Source organism: Neoarius graeffei, chromosome 25, assembly GCF_027579695.1.
Source record: "Neoarius graeffei isolate fNeoGra1 chromosome 25, fNeoGra1.pri, whole genome shotgun sequence".
Taxonomy (NCBI): domain Eukaryota; kingdom Metazoa; phylum Chordata; class Actinopteri; order Siluriformes; family Ariidae; genus Neoarius; species Neoarius graeffei.
The window spans coordinates 45627214-45647610 of NC_083593.1; the positions used below are offsets into that span (position 1 = coordinate 45627214).

The window sequence follows — 20397 nt, forward strand, 5'->3', positions numbered from 1 at the left end:
ATGCTGCTTTAAATTAAATTGAGGACATTTTCTAGAAAATGAAATCCAGTAACTAGATGTCTCATGTGGCTTTTCCAGGTCAGCCCAAGGCACCGCCTCCATCTTACCCACCTCCACCTGTGCCCTACCATCCAAAAGGCCCTCCACCACCAGTACCCCCTCCACCCATTAAATCACCACAGTGCCCCATCCAGAAGAAACCAACCAGCACTGTTCCAGGCCCACCCAAACCCTCTGACTCTCTAAATAAAGGCCCTCCTCCTGTGCCTTCGGCCCCTCCTCTACTACAGAAACCAACCTCTAACAGAAAGACAATTGCTCCGGCTCCTTCACCTGCGTGCCTGAAAAAGCCAGTAATCGGGATGGTGTCCTTATCCACTCTCCCAGGATATGACCGGAAACCTGCTCCTGCTACAGTCATTCATAATCCATCCACTCTCCATATCTGTGAAAACCTGGAAAACAAACTGCTTCTGAACTCTCGTGACAGATCTAGTTCACAGAGCCTGAACAATTCACCTGGTGAGAGAAAACTCACAATGCCGGGCTACAAACCGCCACCCAAGTGTTCACCACCAGGGATAAAGCCCAAACTCAGTCAACCATCTTTACAGTAGGTGTCCGCTTTCACTCCATTTAGATGCTCTTTTGATTATTCTGATTGTGACCTGAAATCCCTAACATCGTAGACAATCTGTAAATAAAGTGAATGTTAAATGAACACCTGCAGTGTTGAATGATAGCGTTAACTCCAACATCTTGCTGGGTGTAAAGAAAAACTCTGCCTTTAAACATGTTAAATATACAGTACACTCACTGGCCACTTTAATAGGAACTTGTTCTTGATTGTATGATTCCTGTTCTTGGCTGGCAGGAGTGGAACCCAATGTGGTCTTCTGCTGTTGCATGCTAAGATGCTTTTCTGCTCACCACGGTTGTAAAGAGTTGCTGAGTTACCATACCCTTTCTGGCAGCTCAAACCAATCTGTGCCGAGTTTCCCAAAAGCATCGTAGCACAAAGATGATTGTTAAATGGTAGAGCGAGCAGCACAATGAACACTCTCTCTCCTCGTTAAGGTGCTTTTAGTGTTAAAGGAGAACTGAAGGCAAATTTTTTATTATCAAAATTCTATCTATCTCATTTTATTAAATATCAGAATACATTTTTGATCGCTATTTTGTCACTGCTTTTGCAAGTTATGAGTGTTTGAAATATACTATGTAATATATCAGTCCATACGTCAAAGCAATGGCCGTAAATGAGATTCGTTGAGACCCGTGCGAGACATCGTAGGACGGAAGTAAAACGTACAGCGGAAATCAAAGTGACCAACATCTGCCAACGTTGTCAAAAGACGCGCTCACCCTCTTTCGAATGCTGATGTAATCAAGCCAGAAGTTTTGTTTATTTTGATAGCAATCAGGAACGTTTGAAAAAAGTAACCAGTAATCATAATTTAAACTCATTTTTGTGCAATATTTTGTTTGGAAAACAGTTTTCAAAATGACGGCACTGACACCTGGCTGACACGTCACGTTTCGAAGTCTCGCACAAATCTGGTGACGATCGCGCGGATAAGTGACGCCTGCCGTGGACCAAACGAACTAAATTCAACATGGCTAAAAACCAAATAGGCTGATTAGTGTAATATTTAATTGCAATTAGTTGCCAAAATGAGTCACCATATCTCATCTCATCTCATCTCATCTCATTATCTGTAGCCACTTTATCCTGTTCTACAGGGTCGCAGGCAAGCTGGAGCCTATCCCAGCTGACTACGGGCGAAAGGCGGGGTACACCCTGGACAAGTCGCCAGGTCATCACAGGGCTTGAGTCACCATATAAGGGTACTAAAACCGAAAACGTAATTGAATAACACGTTAATTAAGAAATAAAGTAAGTTTTAAAATGACTTCAGTTCTCTTTTAAGAGGCTTTTGGGAAACCCATTTTCCTCTGACCTCTCTTATCAATAAGGCGTTAGTTTCCACCCACAGAACTGTCACTAACTCAGTGTTGTTTATCGTGCCATTCTTTGTAAACTCCAGAGACTGTTGTGTGTGAAAACCCCAGGAGATCAGCAGTTTCTGAAATATTCAAACCAGTCCATCTGGCTCAACCTGACACTCATGTCACAGTGAAAGTCACACTTTGAGATCACAATTTTTCCCGTTCTGATGTTTGACGTGAACATTAACTGAAGCTCTTGATTTGTACGGTATCGGCATGATGTGATGCATTGTGCTGCTGTCAAAGGATTGGCTTGAGATGACAAGCATGATGGTACTGACGGCAGTGTTAGCATGAAAGTGAAAGCTGCGGAAGTTGCTCTGTTTGAGCAGCGGTGTACAGATAAGAGATCTGGACAGACTAAAGGACTAAAGCACTGCTGCATCGTTCTCTTTATGTAGAGATAAAATGAGGCTTAATTACTACTGCTGCTACCATCATCAGTTAGTTAAACAGCATTGTGGATAATGCAGGAAACCGTTAACCAGAATCAAACTTGACCAGCAATGAAAGTAGTTTTCATTACAAAATATTCAAAATATAATTGGTGATTAGGACATGTTAAATATAAAGATTAAAATGCAAATTGTTCAGGGTGGATTTTTCTTTTAGGCTACGGTCACACTGCAGCTCGCGATGCTTTGCATATTACGTTACATTCTGTTACTGGGATTTAGCAGACACTCTTATCCAGAGCGACATACAACATACCCAGAGCAGCCTGGGGAGCAGTTGGGGGTTAAGTGCCTTGCTCAAGGGCACTTCAGCCATTCCTGTTGGTCCAGGGAATCAAACCAGTGACCTTTTGGTCCCAAAGCTGCTTCTCGATAGGTTATCGATGAAAATGAGGTGTTTGGTGGCGATGCTTCCTCAAGCTTCAGGAAATATTCCCAAAGCCATCTGCGAGTATTCGGTGATTAGTTTGCCTACGAAAACATCCCCACCAAATTTCAATGCATGCATTGAAACTTTTTGCAATGTTTTTGGCCACTCATGAGGCGGTGACGCAACAAAAAACAACTCTGAGCTCTGAGAACATTCACCATGCATCGTACAATTGTTGGCAATGCTATCAGTTTTTCATTGCCAAGTATTCGCAAACGGCGGCACGGTGGTGTAGTGGTTAGCGCTGTCGCCTCACAGCAAGAAGGTCCTGGGTTCGAGCCCTGTGGCCGGCGAGGGCCTTTCTGTGTGGAGTTTGCATGTTCTCCCCGTGTCCGCGTGGGTTTCCTCCAGGTGCTCCGGTTTCCCCCACAGTCCAAAGACATGCAGGTTAGGCTAACTGGTGACTCTAAATTGACCGTAGGTGTGAATGGTTGTCTGTGTCTATGTGTCAGCCCTGTGATGACCTGGCGACTTGTCCAGGGTGTACCCCGCCTTTCGCCCGTAGTCAGCTGGGATAGGATCCAGCTTGCCTGCGACCCTGTAGAAGGATAAAGCGGCTAGAGATAATGAGATGAGATGAGATGAGAAGTATTCGCAAACCCATCGCGTGCTGTAGTGTGACCATAGCCCTAAATGTACACGATATGTCTATGTTAATACAACACTGGATTATGGTTTATCTTTCTTCATCATTGTCGTTTAAGGAAAACTATAGTACAGCCATCAAATCCTTTACAAAGCCATTCACAATTCTGTCCTCTCAGAAGATCATCACCTGAAGGCCAAAGTTTTCGATCCTCTGTGGAAGAGAAGTCCTTGAAAACGAGTGTCATACCAAACTACAATGAAGACTCTGATGATAACGACTATGAAAATGTGAGTGAACCTCATCAGGTTGTGAGTTGAAGCTCCTCAGAAGACGTTACATTACATTACACATACGGCGTATGCTTCCTTAATAAATCTTACGTAAAGCTTTTGCTGTCGCTGCATTTAAGAAACCTTGAAGCATTTTTAGCATTTATTGTTGTGTTTCTGTTTTACTGTAAATAACGATGGTGCTACTAATAGTTTCTTTAGTAATTAACAGTGACGCAAGGAACTCTATAGGAAATACTATAACCCATGAAGTAATTCAGAGAAGTGGGTGAGATGTGAAAAAGGAACTAAATGAGTCATGAGTATGTATAACTCATGTATGCTTGTTGTCTGGGTTTTAGGTACAGCTGCCTGACTCTGTCTTTGTGGAAACAACCGAGACCAGTACTGTTGAAAAGTAAGAAGTCTTTCCACAAACATTAAATGTTAGACTTATTGACAGATATCGCTCCTTTAACCTCCTAAGGCCCAAGCTGTTTTTTTTACATGCATTTTTTATTTCTCTTTGCTATTTGGGCTTATTAGAACCTGATTAGAATAAAAACTAAGCATCATCTTTTGATAAGATGTACTTTTAGAGAAAAAGTATGTCCACATATGTGGATTCTTGTTCCGAATTTCCATAAAGTGCTGTCCACGCATGTGACCGCTAAGCCCTAGGAGGATACTCTTCTTATCAGATAGGGCTTTTTTTTTTTTAATCTTTAGGGATGTGATGACACACAGGAAATAGCGCACAAACACTAAAGCTATCCTCTAGCTTCCTGTAATGGCCTGGAGTGGATTTTTCTACTCTCTAATCCCTCATTGGAGCCAGGATTGAAATCCCCTCATCATTCACTGTTTCTTCTTCTGTCTTCAGATTGTTTAAAGAGACATGTGGCTCTCCGCCAGATGGCCTTTACTGCATCCGAAAGTCAGGAACAAAGACCTCAAAGGTACGTGACAGCATGATGCATACTGTACGCAGGATGCTACGCAGAAAGAGTTGTGAAATGTGTGTGCATGTTTTCATGTGTGCATTTGAAACCTACTCATTTCATTCTTTGGATGTGTAGGTGCTTGTTGTGTGGGATGTGAGTCTGAACAAGGCAAGGAACTACCGGCTGTTTGAGGAGGTGGGTGTTTCACCTATATGAGCTCATCTGTGTGTAAAATTAATTACTATAAGATTACAGTAATGTCCATATACCATACATGTCAACCTTTGGTCAATCAAACCTGTATAACCAACCTCCAAAATCCGTATTTCCCTTATAAAATCCGTATAAGATGCAAATTAAAATAATTTACCTAAAATTTGAATGATAATTAACAATGATATATCCCAGTTACTTTTTATTCAATATTAATAACAATAAACCTTCAGAATGAATACAAAGCTCCAATGTTTGACAAAAACACAGTGTTATCAGTGTAGTTACGAAGGAAATACTTCGTTGTTTGGAGACAGGTTTCACCGAGCGGCTATTTTGCGCGAGACTTCATATTAGCCACAAAGTCAGGAAAATCTGTTCGTAAAATTACGTTATAATGACCAAATACAATGAAAAGTATTTTTCCAGTCTCACCTGTGAAAGGTAATCCCCTGTGATCTCGTTTGGACGGTAAACCTGTTGGTACAGTTAAACGCAGCACATGAATGAGGCATCTTTATTCTCGGCTACTGTCTAGATGCTATACCAGAGACGGTTGAAGAATCTCCACTTTGCCACATCCAATATGGCGGCGAGGATGACGTATGATTCTACGCAGAAGGCGGCGTCTATGTTTATATGTCTATGACTTCACGGTTGGCGGGATTCTCGCAATGCGGTGTGCGCATGATCAAAAGTGGAACGAAGTCTCGCTACCACAAGATAACGCGCGATTTCATAAGACTCTTTACTGGCTGGCTGTGGTGTACAGTACGTTTGTAAATGTTATGCGCGCTTTTATCATCGTGGGAATTGGTTATAGCTCTAAATAAATATTGAAGTTTTTTTAAAGAATCCGTATAACTTTATTTATACGCCCGTATACTACGTTTATTGAATCAAATCCGTATAAAATACGGACATTCCGTATAGGTTGACATGTATGATATACACTGTCCTCTATCGAGTCTGTGGTAAAAGCACTGAAAACTTGAGCTGAAGTCCAAAAAATTTGTCACAGAGAATATTATTATAAATAATAATAATAATAAACGTTAATTATACAGTATAAGACCTGAAATATATGTAGAAGTCAACTCAATTGTTTACAGTATGAAGAAAAAAGTGACAATATAAATAGTGTACAAAATCAAATAAAACAAGCGTTGCCAGGCAAAACAAACCTCGCCCGGTAGCACTTATGATGAATATGAAGGAAGATCTCATCTCGTCTCATTATCTCTAGCTGCTTTATCCTTCTACAGGGTCGCAGGCAAGCTGGAGCCTATCCCAGCTGACTACGGGCGAAAGGCGGGGTACACCCTGGACAAGTCGCCAGGTCATCACAGGGCTGACACATAGACAACCATTCACACTCACATTCACACCTACAGTCAATTTAGAGTCACCAGTTAGCCTAACCTGCATGTCTTTGGACTGTGGGGGAAACCGGAGCACCCGGAGGAAACCCACGCGGACACGGGGAGAACATGCAAACCTCACACAGAAAGGCCCTCGCTGGCCACGGGGCTCGAACCCGGACCTTCTTGCTGTGAGGCGACAGCGCTAACCACTACACCACCGTGCCGCCCATGAAGGAGGATATCACAAAAAAAAGATTTTGACCTTTTTGGTAACCTTGACCTTGATTTTGGCCTTGTGTGTGAACATGCTCGGCCAATAAACATGGTTCTGATTCTGATTCTCTGCTGCTCTCGGCCAATCAGAACACACCATACTGCTCTCAGCCAATCAGAACACACCGTACTGCACAGTTGTTACACTCTTACATTCTTACACCACGATGACATACTGTACCCTGTGTCCGAAATCGCTCCCTACTCACTATATAGGGCACTATATAGTGAGGACGCCATTTTGTAGTGCTGTCCGAAACCTTAGTGAGGAATATTTTACACCCTATATAGTGCACTCAAAGTATCCCACAATGCATCACGAAAAGTAGTGTACAACCGATGGTCACTAACCAAGCAATATATCCCATCATGCACTGCGGTCATGCCGAAAGAAATCAAATTAAGTCTCAAATTTGATTTAATAAAAGGCAGCGGCAAAGAAGAAAGTATTCAGCCTTGATTTAAAAGAACTGAAAGATGCAGGTACTTTGTATTGATTAATGTGGGAAATGCGCTCAGTATAATATGGATTTATCACAAAAATACATGCATGTGTTTATTATTTTGAAAACCGACCAGCCGACTGATCTGGCACGTTTTAATTGTGCGAAAGTAATGACGTAAATACCATACCAGCGTGACAGACTAGTGTCCGAAAGCGGGTTTTTTTTTTTTTACCAATGAGCTCACTATATAGTCCTCTATATAGTAATTCCCTATATAGGGAGTAGGGAGTCGTGAATGAGTGAGCGATTTTGGACACAGGGTCAGTGGCTACCACCTCTATATGAACCAGTAGCCACAAAAACCTTGACCTTGACCGGATTACCCCTAAAATGTTGGAGGTTCTATTTGAAACCAATGCCCATCTATCCTGAAGTTTCATGAAGATTAGTCCAGCCGTTTTCCCGTAACATCATTAATAAACAAACAAACAAACACCTGCCGAAAACAATACCTCGCCCCCTGGTGGACTCCATTCCAGGCGAGGTAATTACAATAATTTAAATAATATAAAAGTAAGTAAAATAATGAGACAGGATCAATATTACAAATTTATGTAGCTCCAACAGGAAAAGCAAGCATATCTTAAAAAAATAACCACAAACCAGCCATGATGGAGAAAAATCAGAATTAGATTTATTGGCCAAGTATGTTGACACACCCAAGGATTCTGGCAGTAGGTTTCTCTCTAGCAATACAGGAAGAAAAATAAAGAAGAAGAAGAAGAAGAAGACAAATATAGGCAATATAAATATACAATATAAATATATCTATACGCAAGCTACAAAATCTATAATATACATTATTATACATACAGGACACGTTTTCATTGGAATAACATGTATTCGATTCCCTTCTAGCAGGTTTCATTCATTTGGTTCGATAGCATGCAATATTCTTAGCATATCGCTTATCCTACGTGTATTATATCACTCCACCCAATGGAGAATGAGCTTTGAATATGGTTTACGATATTGCATGGTTGTCAAGACAACACGACGTCACACGTCGGAGCTGATGCGAATATCCAGTGAGAAAGTTTTCTGCTGCGCATGCGCAAAAGCATTTCTTTGTTCACTGGGAAAGAGAAAGACGCGTTGAACAACCGAAAGGCTCCCAAAACTTCATTAGATACTCTTCATGCATACTTACAAGAGAAAAATCTCATCTCATCTCATTATCTCTAGCCGCTTTATCCTGTTCTACAGGGTCGCAGGCAAGCTGGAGCCTATCCCAGCTGACTACAGGCGAAAGGCGGGGTACACCCTGGACAAGTCGCCAGGTCATCACAGGGCTGACACATAGACACAGACAACCATTCACACTCACATTCACACCTACGCTCAATTTAGAGTCACCAGTTAACCTAACCTGCATGTCTTTGGACTGTGGGGGAAACCGGAGCACCCGGAGGAAACCCACGCGGACACGGGGAGAACATGCAAACTCCGCACAGAAAGGCCCTCGCCGGCCACGGGGCTCGAACCCGGACCTTCTTGCTGTGAGGCGACAGCGCTAACCACTACACCACCGTGCCGCCCCAAGAGAAAAATATACAACAGATATTGAAAACCTGGAAAAGAGACACGTCGGAGACGTAAAGCTTCCAGCGAGTGACTGTGACAGTTTGTAAACAAACATGGCTGTCGGGTTTGCTTCATTAAATACGGAAGATTTTGAGAGAATTTTGAAAGAGAAAGACGCGTCGAACTTCTGAAAGGAATGTGTATGTATTATAATAATAATATTGGCTGACGTTGAGTGGTATATCAGATATATTCCATTCAGCTAGCATGATATTGAACGAGTCAAGACTCGTTCAATATCATGCTAGCTGGATGGAATATATCTGATATACCACTCAACATCAGCCAATATTGCTGAAATACTTATAATATACAGTATACAATATAAATACATACAGTATGGTATCTACAATATCGACAATATAAACAGTACATAATATACAGACAAGACACAATATACAAAAAATATACACGTAAGACAGTCAGTGTACACAGAGCGCAGAGTGGTAGTGCAAACAACTGTGTACGATACACGAGGCACAAGCGGCACAACGACAGCAAAAGTGGATTTTTATTTCCATACGATATTGGAATAAAAGTTGAAGGTTAGAAACTGGTCACAGAGGACAGAGTTTACGAGGAAAGGTGCACTTTAATTATTTTAAATCTAAATTTTAAAAAATGTTCCTAGTCCTGTAATAATTATAATTATAATCAGAGATACCGAGGAAAACCTGGGTCTTGTAATATGGCTGTGCCTCGGGCTGATTTGTTGCAGGGTTTTGTTGACATTTTAGTTGACATATGGTTGGCAGATTTTTCCACAGAACGCTTTAGGGTTCCTCCACAGGATCAAACCAAAGAATGCTCAAGGCTTTTAGATAAGCGAGGAGGTAGCTGTTGAATGATTTTACTGCAGAGGTTAGAGGGCTCTGCTTTAAAAAAAAAAAGAAAACCTTATTGCTTGTTTAGAAAATAATTACTTAAGGATTCTTCTTCAAAACCTTTAGATTCATGTCTTCATGAAGAGTTTCTGCTTGAAGATCTCCCAGAGGGACAAACCAAACTGTCCTAGATTTAGCCTTCCTTTCTGTGATAAATGGTACAGTGGTGCTTGAAAGTTTGTGAACCCTTTAGAATTTTCTATATTTCTGCATAAATATGACCTAAAACATCATCAGATTTTCACACAAGTCCTAAAAGTAGATAAAAAGAACCCAGTTAAACAAATGAGACAAAAATATTATACTTGGTCATTTATTTATTGAGGAAAATGATCCAATATTACATATCTGTGAGTCGCAAAAGTATGTGAACCTTTGCTTTCAGTATCTGGTGTGACCCCCTTGTGCAGCAATAACTGCAGCTGAACGTTTCCGGTAACTGTTGATCAGTCCTGCACACCGGCTTGGAGGAATTTTAGCCCATTCCTCCATACAGAACAGCTTCAACTCTGGGATGTTGGTGGGTTTCCTCACATGAACTGCTCGCTTCAGGTCCTTCCACAACATTTTGATTGGATTAAGGTCAGGACTTTGACTTGGCCATTCCAGAACATTAACTTTATTCTTCTTTAACCATTCTTTGGTAGAACGACTTGTGTGCTTAGGGTTGTTGTCTTGCTGCATCACCCACCTTCTCTTGAGATTCAGTTCATGGACAGATGTCCTGACATTTTCCTTTAGAATTTGCTGGTATAATTCAGAATTCATTGTTCCATCAATGATGGCAAGCTGTCCTGGCCCAGATGCAGCAAAATAGGCCCAAACCATGATACTACTATCACCATGTTTCATAGATGGGATAAGGTTCTTATGCTGGAATGCAGTGTTTTCCTTTCTCCAAACATAACGCTTCTCATTTAAACCAAAAAGTTCTATTTTGGTCTCATCCATCCACAAAACATTTTTCCAATAGCCTTCTGGCTTGTCCACGTGATCTTTAGCAAACTGCAGACGAGCAGTAATGTTCTTTTTGGAGAGCAGTGGCTTTCTCCTTGCAACCCTTCCATGCACACTATTGTTGTTCAGTGTTCTCCTGATGGTGGACTCATGAACATTAACATTAGCCAATGTGAGAGAGGCCTTCAGTTGCTTAGAAGTTACCCTGGGGTCCTTTGTGACTTCGCCGATGATTACACGCCTTGCTCTTGGAAAGATTTTTGTTGGTCAACCACTCCTGGGGAGGGTAACAATGGTCTTGAATTTCCTCCATTTGTACACAATCTGTCTGACAGTGGATTGGTGGAGTCCAAACTCTTTAGAGATGGTTTTGTAACCTTTTCCAGCCTGATGAGCATCAACAACTCTTTTTCTGAGGTCCTCAGAAATCTCCTTTGTTCGTGCCATCATACACTTCCACAAACGTGTTGTGAAGCTCAGACTTTGATAGAGCCCTGTTCTTTAAATAAAACAGGGTGCCCACTCACACCTGATTGTCATCCCATTGATTGAAAACACCTGACTCTAATTTCACCTTCAAATTAACTGCTAATCCTAGAGGTTCACATACTTTTGCCACTCACAGATATGTAATATTGGATCATTTTCCTTAATAAATAAATGACCAAGTATAATATTTTTTGTCTCATTTGTTTAACTGGGTTCTCTTTATCTACTTTTAGGGCTTGTGTGAAAATCTGATGATGTTTTAGGTCATATTTATGCAGAAACATCGAAAATTCTAAAGGGTTCACAAACTTTCAAGCACCACTGTTTGTGCACAAAGAGATACTGAACAAAAGGAGATCATTTAAATTGAAAATTTCATATTGTCCTGTGTCACTGTTATTTGTACTTAGAAAAACATTAGAAATCAGGAATGCAGTTGCTTTTATGTGTGTGTGTGTATGTGTGTGTGTGTGTTTGCCCTATGTCAGGGGTGTCAAACCTGATCCATAAAGGGCCGTGTGGCTGCAGGTTTTCATTCCAGCCATGCAGCAGCACACCTGACTTGGCTCATTCAATCAACTGAACTGTCTTCACACAGTCAAATACTTGCAGCCACACCCACCCTTGATTAAAGGGTGGGTGTGTCAGTTGATTGAATGAGCCAAATCAGGGTGCTGCTGCATGGCTGGAATGAAAACCTGCAGCCACATGGCCCTTTATGGATCAGGTTTGACACCCCTGCCCTATGTCATTCTTATGACACCATCAGTGATACCTAGCGATATAATGCATTACTCAAACCTAAAGATTTTGTTGTCATGCTACATTGCAGTCCCACTATGACAAACTCTTTTACTACGAATTCTTGCATGTAATGAATCAAGTTTGTGTCCCCGCCTTTAGTGACAACGAGTCAGTCTTCAAAAAACATCATTGAGTCATGCGTTCCTCTTCCCACCAGAAACAAACAATAAGTAATCAAGTCTGCAGTCAAGTTAGCAAGTTGTATTAATGCCATAAAACAAATACCTAATGAGCCTCGCTTAGGCATTGATCATTAACAATAATCAAGAACGGTCATCACTGACTTCAAAAAAATCCCTTAAAAGGACTTTATGAGCTAAAAGCAGTTTTGAGTCTTTACTCTGTGAACATTGTTATCATGGCTACACATAAACGTAAGATACTCTCTGTCGAAGACATACTTTATATCCTGGACTGTCTAAAGTGTCAAGCAACAAATTTGTCTAAAGATTATGACATCCCAAAAAAATTCAATTTCAAGCTCCAAGACTTCGCCCATAATGGCAATCAACATGAAAAGAAAGAAGAACAACAATTTTATTCATCACACACTTGTGAAATTCCTCTCTGCATTTAACCCACCTGAAGCAGTGGACAGCCATACTAACAGCACCCAGGGAACAGTTGGGAGTTAGGTGCCTCGCTCAAGGCCGTCCCATATTAATCTAACCGCATGTCTTCAGGGGAAACTGGAGCACCCGGAGGAAACCCATGCAGACACGGGGAGAACATGCAAGCTCCACACAGAAAAGCTCCTGCTGGCCGCTAGGTTCAAACCCAGACCCTTCTTGCCGTGAGGCGACCGTGCTAACCATTTACACCACTATGCCGCCCCAAGATGGGGCAAACAAATGACAGCGAGTGTGGCTCATTCCCTTTACTTAAGTGCGACTTATTTCCTTTACTTGGTCAATATGTAAGTGAATTCAGCATAATTATTATATGGCGCGAGCTACTTCTGGTAAAATCGTGTGCTCTGATTGGTTCCTTGATGGGCAGTATTTTCCCATAATGCCCATGGGCGATTACAGACTTTCTTTCCAAGGCGCTGGCTTTCAATGTCAGTCCTCTCAATAACTGCCGGCAACCGGCAATTTTGCCGCCTACAAACGCTCCATTGCCGGTTACTCACAGTGGTTTTTCAAAGAATTGAAATTCATAAGTTTTTACTTCATAATTTATACTTCATAAAAATAAAATTTTGCATTCAGGATCACTCAGAATTCACCATTTAACATCTACATTTTCAAAATTTTACGGGGGAGGACCCCCGGACCCCCCTCTTTTTTATACATCGCGGCGGCTAACGCAGCCTCCGCTCAGCTTACGCTTAACATGGATCCCAGACGTCCGCTATTTAACGGAATTCCACTATTTTTCTAGCCAAAGTGTTGGGTTTTTTTAAAATCTCTTGTATATCCGTTAAAAATATGTTTAAGTAAAATGACCAGCAGAATATGTTCTGATTTGGTTTGCTTGTTTAGCGATGTTTTCGTCGGCTTCGTTTGTTCTCGTTGACATTCGGGAACACTCGAAAGTTAAATTGATGTAAATACCGCGAGACTGTATGCAATAGAATGAGAAAACAATATGGCTGCGCCCATTTGCTAGAAAACATGTTTTAACTCCGTTCGTGCTTTTGTTTCTAATGCATTGAACTTAATTCAATATGTCATGGAAAGCGTAGTTCCGCTTAGCCAGAGAGGAAGTTGAATGTAAGAAGAGATTAATGAATGTGGTGAATACAGAACTTGAAACAAAAGCTCATGCGAACAGAGTAGCCAAGAAACGATCCAAAAGAGCACTGCAGGAACGTCAGAAAAAGCAGAAGGAAAGATCAGAGAAACAAAAGCAGAGAAAACTGGAGGAAAGATCACAGAATCTCATCTCATTATCTCTAGCCGCTTTATCCTTCTACAGGGTCGCAGGCAAGCTGGAGCCTATCCCAGCTGACTACGGGCGAAAGGCAGGGTACACCCTGGACAAGTCGCCAGGTCATCACAGGGCTGACACATAGACACAGACAACCATTCACATTCACACCTACGGTCAATTTAGAGTCACCAGTTAACCTAACCTGCATGGCTTTGGACTGTGGGGGAAACCGGAGCACCCGGAGGAAACCCACGCGGACACGGGGAGAACATGCAAACTCCGCACAGACAGGGGCTCGAACCCGGACCTTCTTGCTGTGAGGCGACAGCGCTAACCACTACACCACCGTGCCGCCCAGATCACAGAATGCACCCCAGAAAAGAGCATTAAACTCCTCTGCAGTGAAACCTTTCAAAAAGAGAAAGGTTTAAATCAAATATCTCCAATATTTGCTGTACATACCGGTATGAATATATCTAATATTACTGAATCATTGATTTCTGCTCATATTCATGATTTTTGAAAAATGAATGTGGCTTATATTAGGCTAGTATTGACATTAACTCGAAACAAAAAAATAAACAAATGAGATAAACTATGGATACTATTGTTATATTATAACAAAATCAGTGGAATATTTAGGCAAGTATATTCTTCAAAGCTACATTTTTTTCTAATTTTTATAAATAACAAATTTTTTTGCCACTTATGTCATAGATTACAAAATATGGCATCAAATAGATACACATTATTGTTAAATTCTGTTGCTTTTCTATGTTAAATCTATGTAAAAAATGTGTTCTATAGCATCTTTAAATATTAAAATCTCAACAGCTTCAGGGGGCTTTGCCCTGTACCCCCAGCAGGGGCACTGCCCCTGCACCCCGCAAAGGGCTTGCAGCCATAGACATATAAACATAGACGCCGCATTGAGCTGGTGGCCCCGTTTCTGGGATACGTCAGAGTGTCCGCCATATTGGATGTGGCAAATCTTCCCCGTAAACCAATGCAAGTAAATGGACTGAACTTCATAAAGCCCCTTTCTACAATAATATTTAACTCGATGCCTTTTATTCACCCATTAAGACACACACGTATATATTGGAGAAACAAACAGGCATCAAAACAACATATATAACTTTTAATGTGATGGTTATAGTGTGCGAAATACCCGTCAATATTCCGTGGGAGGTGTGACCTAAATTTCCTCAACATGCAGCAGGCCTATACCGGAATCAAGCTATCGGAAACTTTTTTTTTTAAATTCCGCTGCTACTATCGTAGGCTTCTAACGATATCTACACATCAAGGCATGTTTTGGAGCTCAGCGGGGATCGTGTAGAATAATGTGCTGTGCTTACGCTGCTGAAGCCGTGCCGTGCCGTGCCGTCTCCGCATCACTTTCATTAAATGCCGTGCAGATAGGCTATAAAATGTCTCCAAAAACAGTTTTTGCAATATACAGTGCTATATGGAAAAAAATTCAATTAAACCATATTACAATGGGATTGCTCCATGTGATTGCTTCACAGTCTGACATGCTTCCAATCTCTTCTATTTTTGAGTGTGCCATCACCATCTGACAGCTGATGATGAAATTGGTTGGGTGGGCTATGAAATAAATTATATTATATTCGTTGTTTGGAGACAGGTTTCACCGAGCGGCTATAGAGTGCTCCGAGATGATGCTAAAAATAGTAACACTGCGGTCTGCGAGGCCATCTTGGAAGTCACTCGTTCCAGAGCGCTCATAGAGTACACATCAGCTATTTACATTCACCGATTCGTTTCCGCGTTAGAGGGCTTAGAAGCTTGGATTTTTTAAGAATTTAGACATCTGAAGTGATGGAGCACTACTGTGATAGTTTAGATAAGCAGGCACGGGAGCGTTATGCTGAGAAGGTACGTTTCATTGGGAATGTAGATCCATACACTGTTAGTGAGAAGGAATGGAAAGCTGACCCCAGCTTGTTGCCACATGTGACATACATCGATCTTGTGAACTATCTAGTGTTTCACCCAAGTCCATTTTGTGAACTAAAGGATTTACAGAACTACAAGAGTATGGAAGCATACGATAGATTTTAATGCCATTTGATGCAACAATGCACTGCAGTAGACATAAGCTACCTAATGTGACAAATATATCCATTAATCATTGCTGAAAGTACATAGAAAAGATAATAGTTTGTATCACATTTATTTTAGTAACTATGAAATTCAAGACAATATTAACCTACCTGTCACAAAGTGATCAGAACAAATCCGGATACAGTCAAGTTGTCCTAAATTTGATCGGTTGATGGCAGCCAGCCACTGTCGTCTCTTCCGCTCGCTTTTCTCCTGTGCTGCAATTCCCTGGTTAGTCACGACTTTAGGGAGTCTGTAGAAGCTTTTGCCACCCTTTTCCCCCCCGGCTACTACAGCCAACAATGACGCACGTAACATTGTCACCCCTTTTTGCTTCGCTGAACAACAACAATGCACTGACACAGCCTGACCCAGGCGACCTTTGACTTCCAATATGGCCGCCGTTGGGTTTGCGCTGACCTCGAAGCACTCTATTATGCGCGAGACTTCATATTAGCCACAAAGTCAGAAAAATCTGTTCGTAAAATTACGTTATAATGACCAAATACAATGAAAAGTATTTTTCCAGTCTCAACTGTGAAAGGTAATCCCCTGTGATCTCGTTTGGACAGTAAACCTGTTGGTACAGTTAAACGCAGCACATGAATGAGGCATCTTTATTCTCCACTTCGCCACATCCAATATGGCGGCGAGGATGACGTATGATTCTACGCGGAAGGCGGCGTCTATGTTTATATGTCTATGCTTGCAGCCCCCTTGACCCATGCTGATAGTTTCTTACATTCCTCTATTTTTTTCAATTACTGCTGGGATCCCTGGCTTAACCTCTGCCTACTACTCTTTCTTACTTGCCCCTTTCTCAGAAATATATTGAGAGGGCTGCAATGTTGCAAAAAACAAAACGACAAAAAAGAGTAATTGGAAATCAAAACAGAATCAAAAACAGCCGAAACATAAAAGACAAACGAGCCACCGAGTTATTCAAGAAATGAACAACGAAGAGCATTCAGACACCGCTAACCGCTAACAAAAATTCAGTTTTGAAAACGCTAGCCGTTTATTCTGCATGCCTGACTCAGCTACGGTACAAATTGAAAGCAGTGTCACGCCTCATTATAATGACCGTCTGTTTTAATCTTGGAAATAAAAAAAAGCCATATAATAAACTCCTTATTAACCTTGCTTGCTCGATCTTTACTGGAAAATATCAGACCGAGGTCTTTTTGTATGGCTCGGTCCTTTTACAGAAAAGTTAATGTTTGGTGTGATGGTGTGACAAGTGGGTCCATTTCAGTATTACGAACTTTTCAGTATAACGAACTATCTGGACGTCCCCCAAGGGGTTTGTTATAGCCAGGATGCAGTGTATTAGATTTTATCTCTCCAGCCATCATTGAAAGGAAGGATAACATAGTCATCACCTAGCCATCCCAACATGTCTTTGTACCCAACCAAAAACATCAGTATTCACACTTGCATTTTATGCTCACTCACTCTCTCTCCTCCTGTAGGATGAAATCGTGTACCTGGAGACAGGCTTGTCCTTCCCTTCAGTAGCAGCTCTGGTGGAGCACTACTACAGCCACCCCCTGCCCAACCACGGCTCTCTGTGCTTACAGAAACCCTTCGGATACACACCACCCAGGTGACACTGTCCTCTACTGCCATCATGGACTCGTATCTTCATATCCTTGTATCGTCATATCCTCATATCTACAGCCTCATGGCTCCAGCTCTATCCCCCTGCTGGCTATAGCAGCTCACTACAGCTGATCATGGACATCAGCCATAAGGACAAGTAATGCTTTCCAGTGCCAAAGATTGCAAATAAGGACTCAGGAATGTGGATGAATCTGAGCTGCCAATCAGACTAAACGGATTTACCAGTTTTGGAGCTTTATCTTAGCTGAAATTGACGCCCATCATCCTCAGTTGTATTTGATTCAGAAATGTTGGTGGTTATGTGTGTAACTGTTCATACCTTTGCACAGAAACAATGCACATGTGCACAATCTGCTCAGATGTGAGCCTGCAGCTGCCGAAATCAAACAGTTCATCAAACTAAATGATCATTCTACAAGTATCCACGTGGTGAGATGATGAAATGGTGCGATAGCGAAATGGCAGCTTCTCATGCCTTTAGTTTTGGTTTTTAAAGCTCGCCTTTTGAGTATAGTGAACGAAAACACATTGCTTAGACGGTGTAACCACTGATTCGGGACATATTTTCCAGGTAAAATGACTACATTTCCTGACGTTACAGTAAAATGTATTGTGAAATATGAATTTTTCTATATCAGAAATACAAAAGTGCAACAACTGAGTGTGACGTAACACACCATATGCCTAGATGTCTGTAAATACTGTAAGCATTACCATTTCTGTACAATGTTATATATTATTCCTGTACTTTATTACTTGTGGAAAATGCACATATGTAAATTAAACAACTCTTTGTACCATTGTTAAATTATATTTTCTACCTAATATAGCATGAATGCTATTAGACAAAAATAATTAAAAAAAAATATTATACTGTTTGAATGCAAATGCAAAGAGTCAAATATCTGTTTATCTTGGCATAAAGTTAATACAAATAAGGTATTTAACAGTTATTCCACGAAATCGAGTCGCACATGAGCTGATAGCCAACGAGGCGTGTAATGCAGAGCTGGTTATAAAGCGTAGGTCACAACCGGATGTACGATTTTTTGGCCATGCGATTTTTGGCGTTTCCCAAATCGCTGCGTTTTTTTTGTTCGTGGAGAAAGACGCACGTTAGCCGTAAGTTTGTCTTGCAACCTGAAAAAAACGTAAGCGCCCGTAGAGTTTGTCTGACATGACAAAGAACCTCTGCGGCCGGTCTACGGCTCGAAAATCAGCACATCACACGCGCGCCCTCCGTGCGGTTCTTGCGTTTTTTTGCACGTAGACCGGTCGTAGGAGCACGTACGGCCGGTTGTGACCGAGGCATAAGCCATGTACGACAAGATTGAGTGGAATAACTGTTTTATTCTATCCACATTCACTGGATTTTGAGAAACCGAGCATTTTTATTTATTTTTTTGCAAATTCGATAAATAAAAGCTTTATACAAAATGATCGACAAAATCATTTCCGCTTACAATATAAACAAACCGGCGAAATGACAGCAGCAATTTGTGAAAAATGCGATAATAATAATAATTCTTGAAAAATAATTTTTAAAAAAGATCCGTTTTTACCATCAAATACGTTCATTCCATATATTGTTGCTTTTTTATTTTTGTATTTTTGGGGGGGTTTTGTTTTCAAGTAAAGTTTTTATTTCGTCCTCGGTTGGTTCAGCAACATGCTCTGCCATTTTATTCTTCTTTACTCATGGTATATGAGCTGATAACCTAGTAGTAGAGTAGCCAATCCAAGCGCACGATTGTTCATATCCAGTGAATGTGGACAGAATAACCACTCTTATTTTTACATTCAAATAAAATCCAATATCAGTGCTTATCATACAGTATTAGTTCACTAATCTCAGTACACACTCTAGCAAAGTCAAACAAATGACCGATGAATCTGTTGTACATTATGTGCTCATGTGATACATTTCTTCATTCTGACTTTTCTCTAACCTCAGTGGCATGACGTTTGGTGACTGTTGAACCCAAAGTCCTGAAGTGTTGCTTTTTTTTTTCACAGAACAGTCACATGCTGGGGGAAAAAGCAGAACACATTACAGATGTACAGTTCACATGGGTTGTTCCAGGAAAAGTTTCTTTTTTTTTAATAATAATGATAGTCAGCAATAAGAACGTTTCCTTAGTGTTGTTTTGATTTACTGGAAATCATTGAGGTTAGTGCTGTTGCCTCACAGCAAGGAGGTTCTGGGGTTGAACCTCATAGTAGACCGGGTCATTTCTAAGTGGAGTTTGTGTGTGGGCGGCACGGTGGTGTAGTGGTTAGCGCTGTCGCCTCACAGCAAGAAGGTCCTGGGTTCGAGCCCCGGGGCCGGCGAGGGCCTTTCTGTGCGGAGTTTGCATGTTCTCCCCGTGTCCGCGTGGGTTTCCTCGGGGTGCTCCGGTTTCCCCCACAGTCCAAAGACATGCAGGTTAGGTTAACTGGTGACTCTAAATTGACCGTAGGTGTGAATGTGAGTGTGAATGGTTGTCTGTGTCTATGTGTCAGCCCTGTGATGACCTGGCGACTTGTCCAGGGTGTACCCCGCCTTTCGCCCGTAGTCAGCTGGGATAGGCTCCAGCTTGCCTGCGACCCTGTAGAAGGATAAAGCGGCTAGAGATAATGAGAGAGAGAGAGAGAGAGAGAGAGAGTTTGTATGTTCACCTCATGCCTATGTGCGTTCCTCCAGGTGCTCCAGTTTTCACCGACAGTCCAAAGACATGTAGATTAGGTCAACTGGCTAGTCTAAATTGCCCAAGGTGTGAATGTGAGTGTGAATTGTTGTCCGTGCTTGGAATAGGTTGGCGACCTGCCCAGGGTGTCCCCTGCCTCTCACCCAAAGTCAGCTGAAATTCATTTCCAGCTCCACCTCCAGCTTCCCCACAGCCCGGATAAGCAGTATGGATGGATGGATGGATGGATGGTAATCCAATGATATTATCACCTCTTTGAAAATGTTCAATCCATTTAGAAGTTGCACTGGACCATAAATCTGAGTAGGATT

At 41.5% G+C, this 20397-nt stretch overlaps 1 protein-coding gene across 5 annotated transcripts in view; it reads left to right on the forward strand.

The window, feature by feature from the left end:
• Positions 1-18201, forward strand: part of sh3bp2 (SH3-domain binding protein 2) — a 36910-nt gene extending 18709 nt beyond the window's left edge. For 4 of the 5 annotated variants that reach the window (XM_060908260.1, XM_060908259.1, XM_060908261.1 and 1 more), the window contains exons 8-13: positions 79-613; positions 3660-3771; positions 4116-4171; positions 4637-4712; positions 4833-4892; positions 17249-18201. In XM_060908260.1, the coding sequence (XP_060764243.1) occupies positions 79-613; positions 3660-3771; positions 4116-4171; positions 4637-4712; positions 4833-4892; positions 17249-17386 (977 nt within the window). In that variant the 3' untranslated portion in view covers positions 17387-18201. The remainder of the gene's footprint in view (positions 1-78; positions 614-3659; positions 3772-4115; positions 4172-4636; positions 4713-4832; positions 4893-17248) is intronic. The other variant, XM_060908258.1, reaches the window with a different exon arrangement.
• Positions 18202-20397: the final 2196 nt, after the last annotated feature.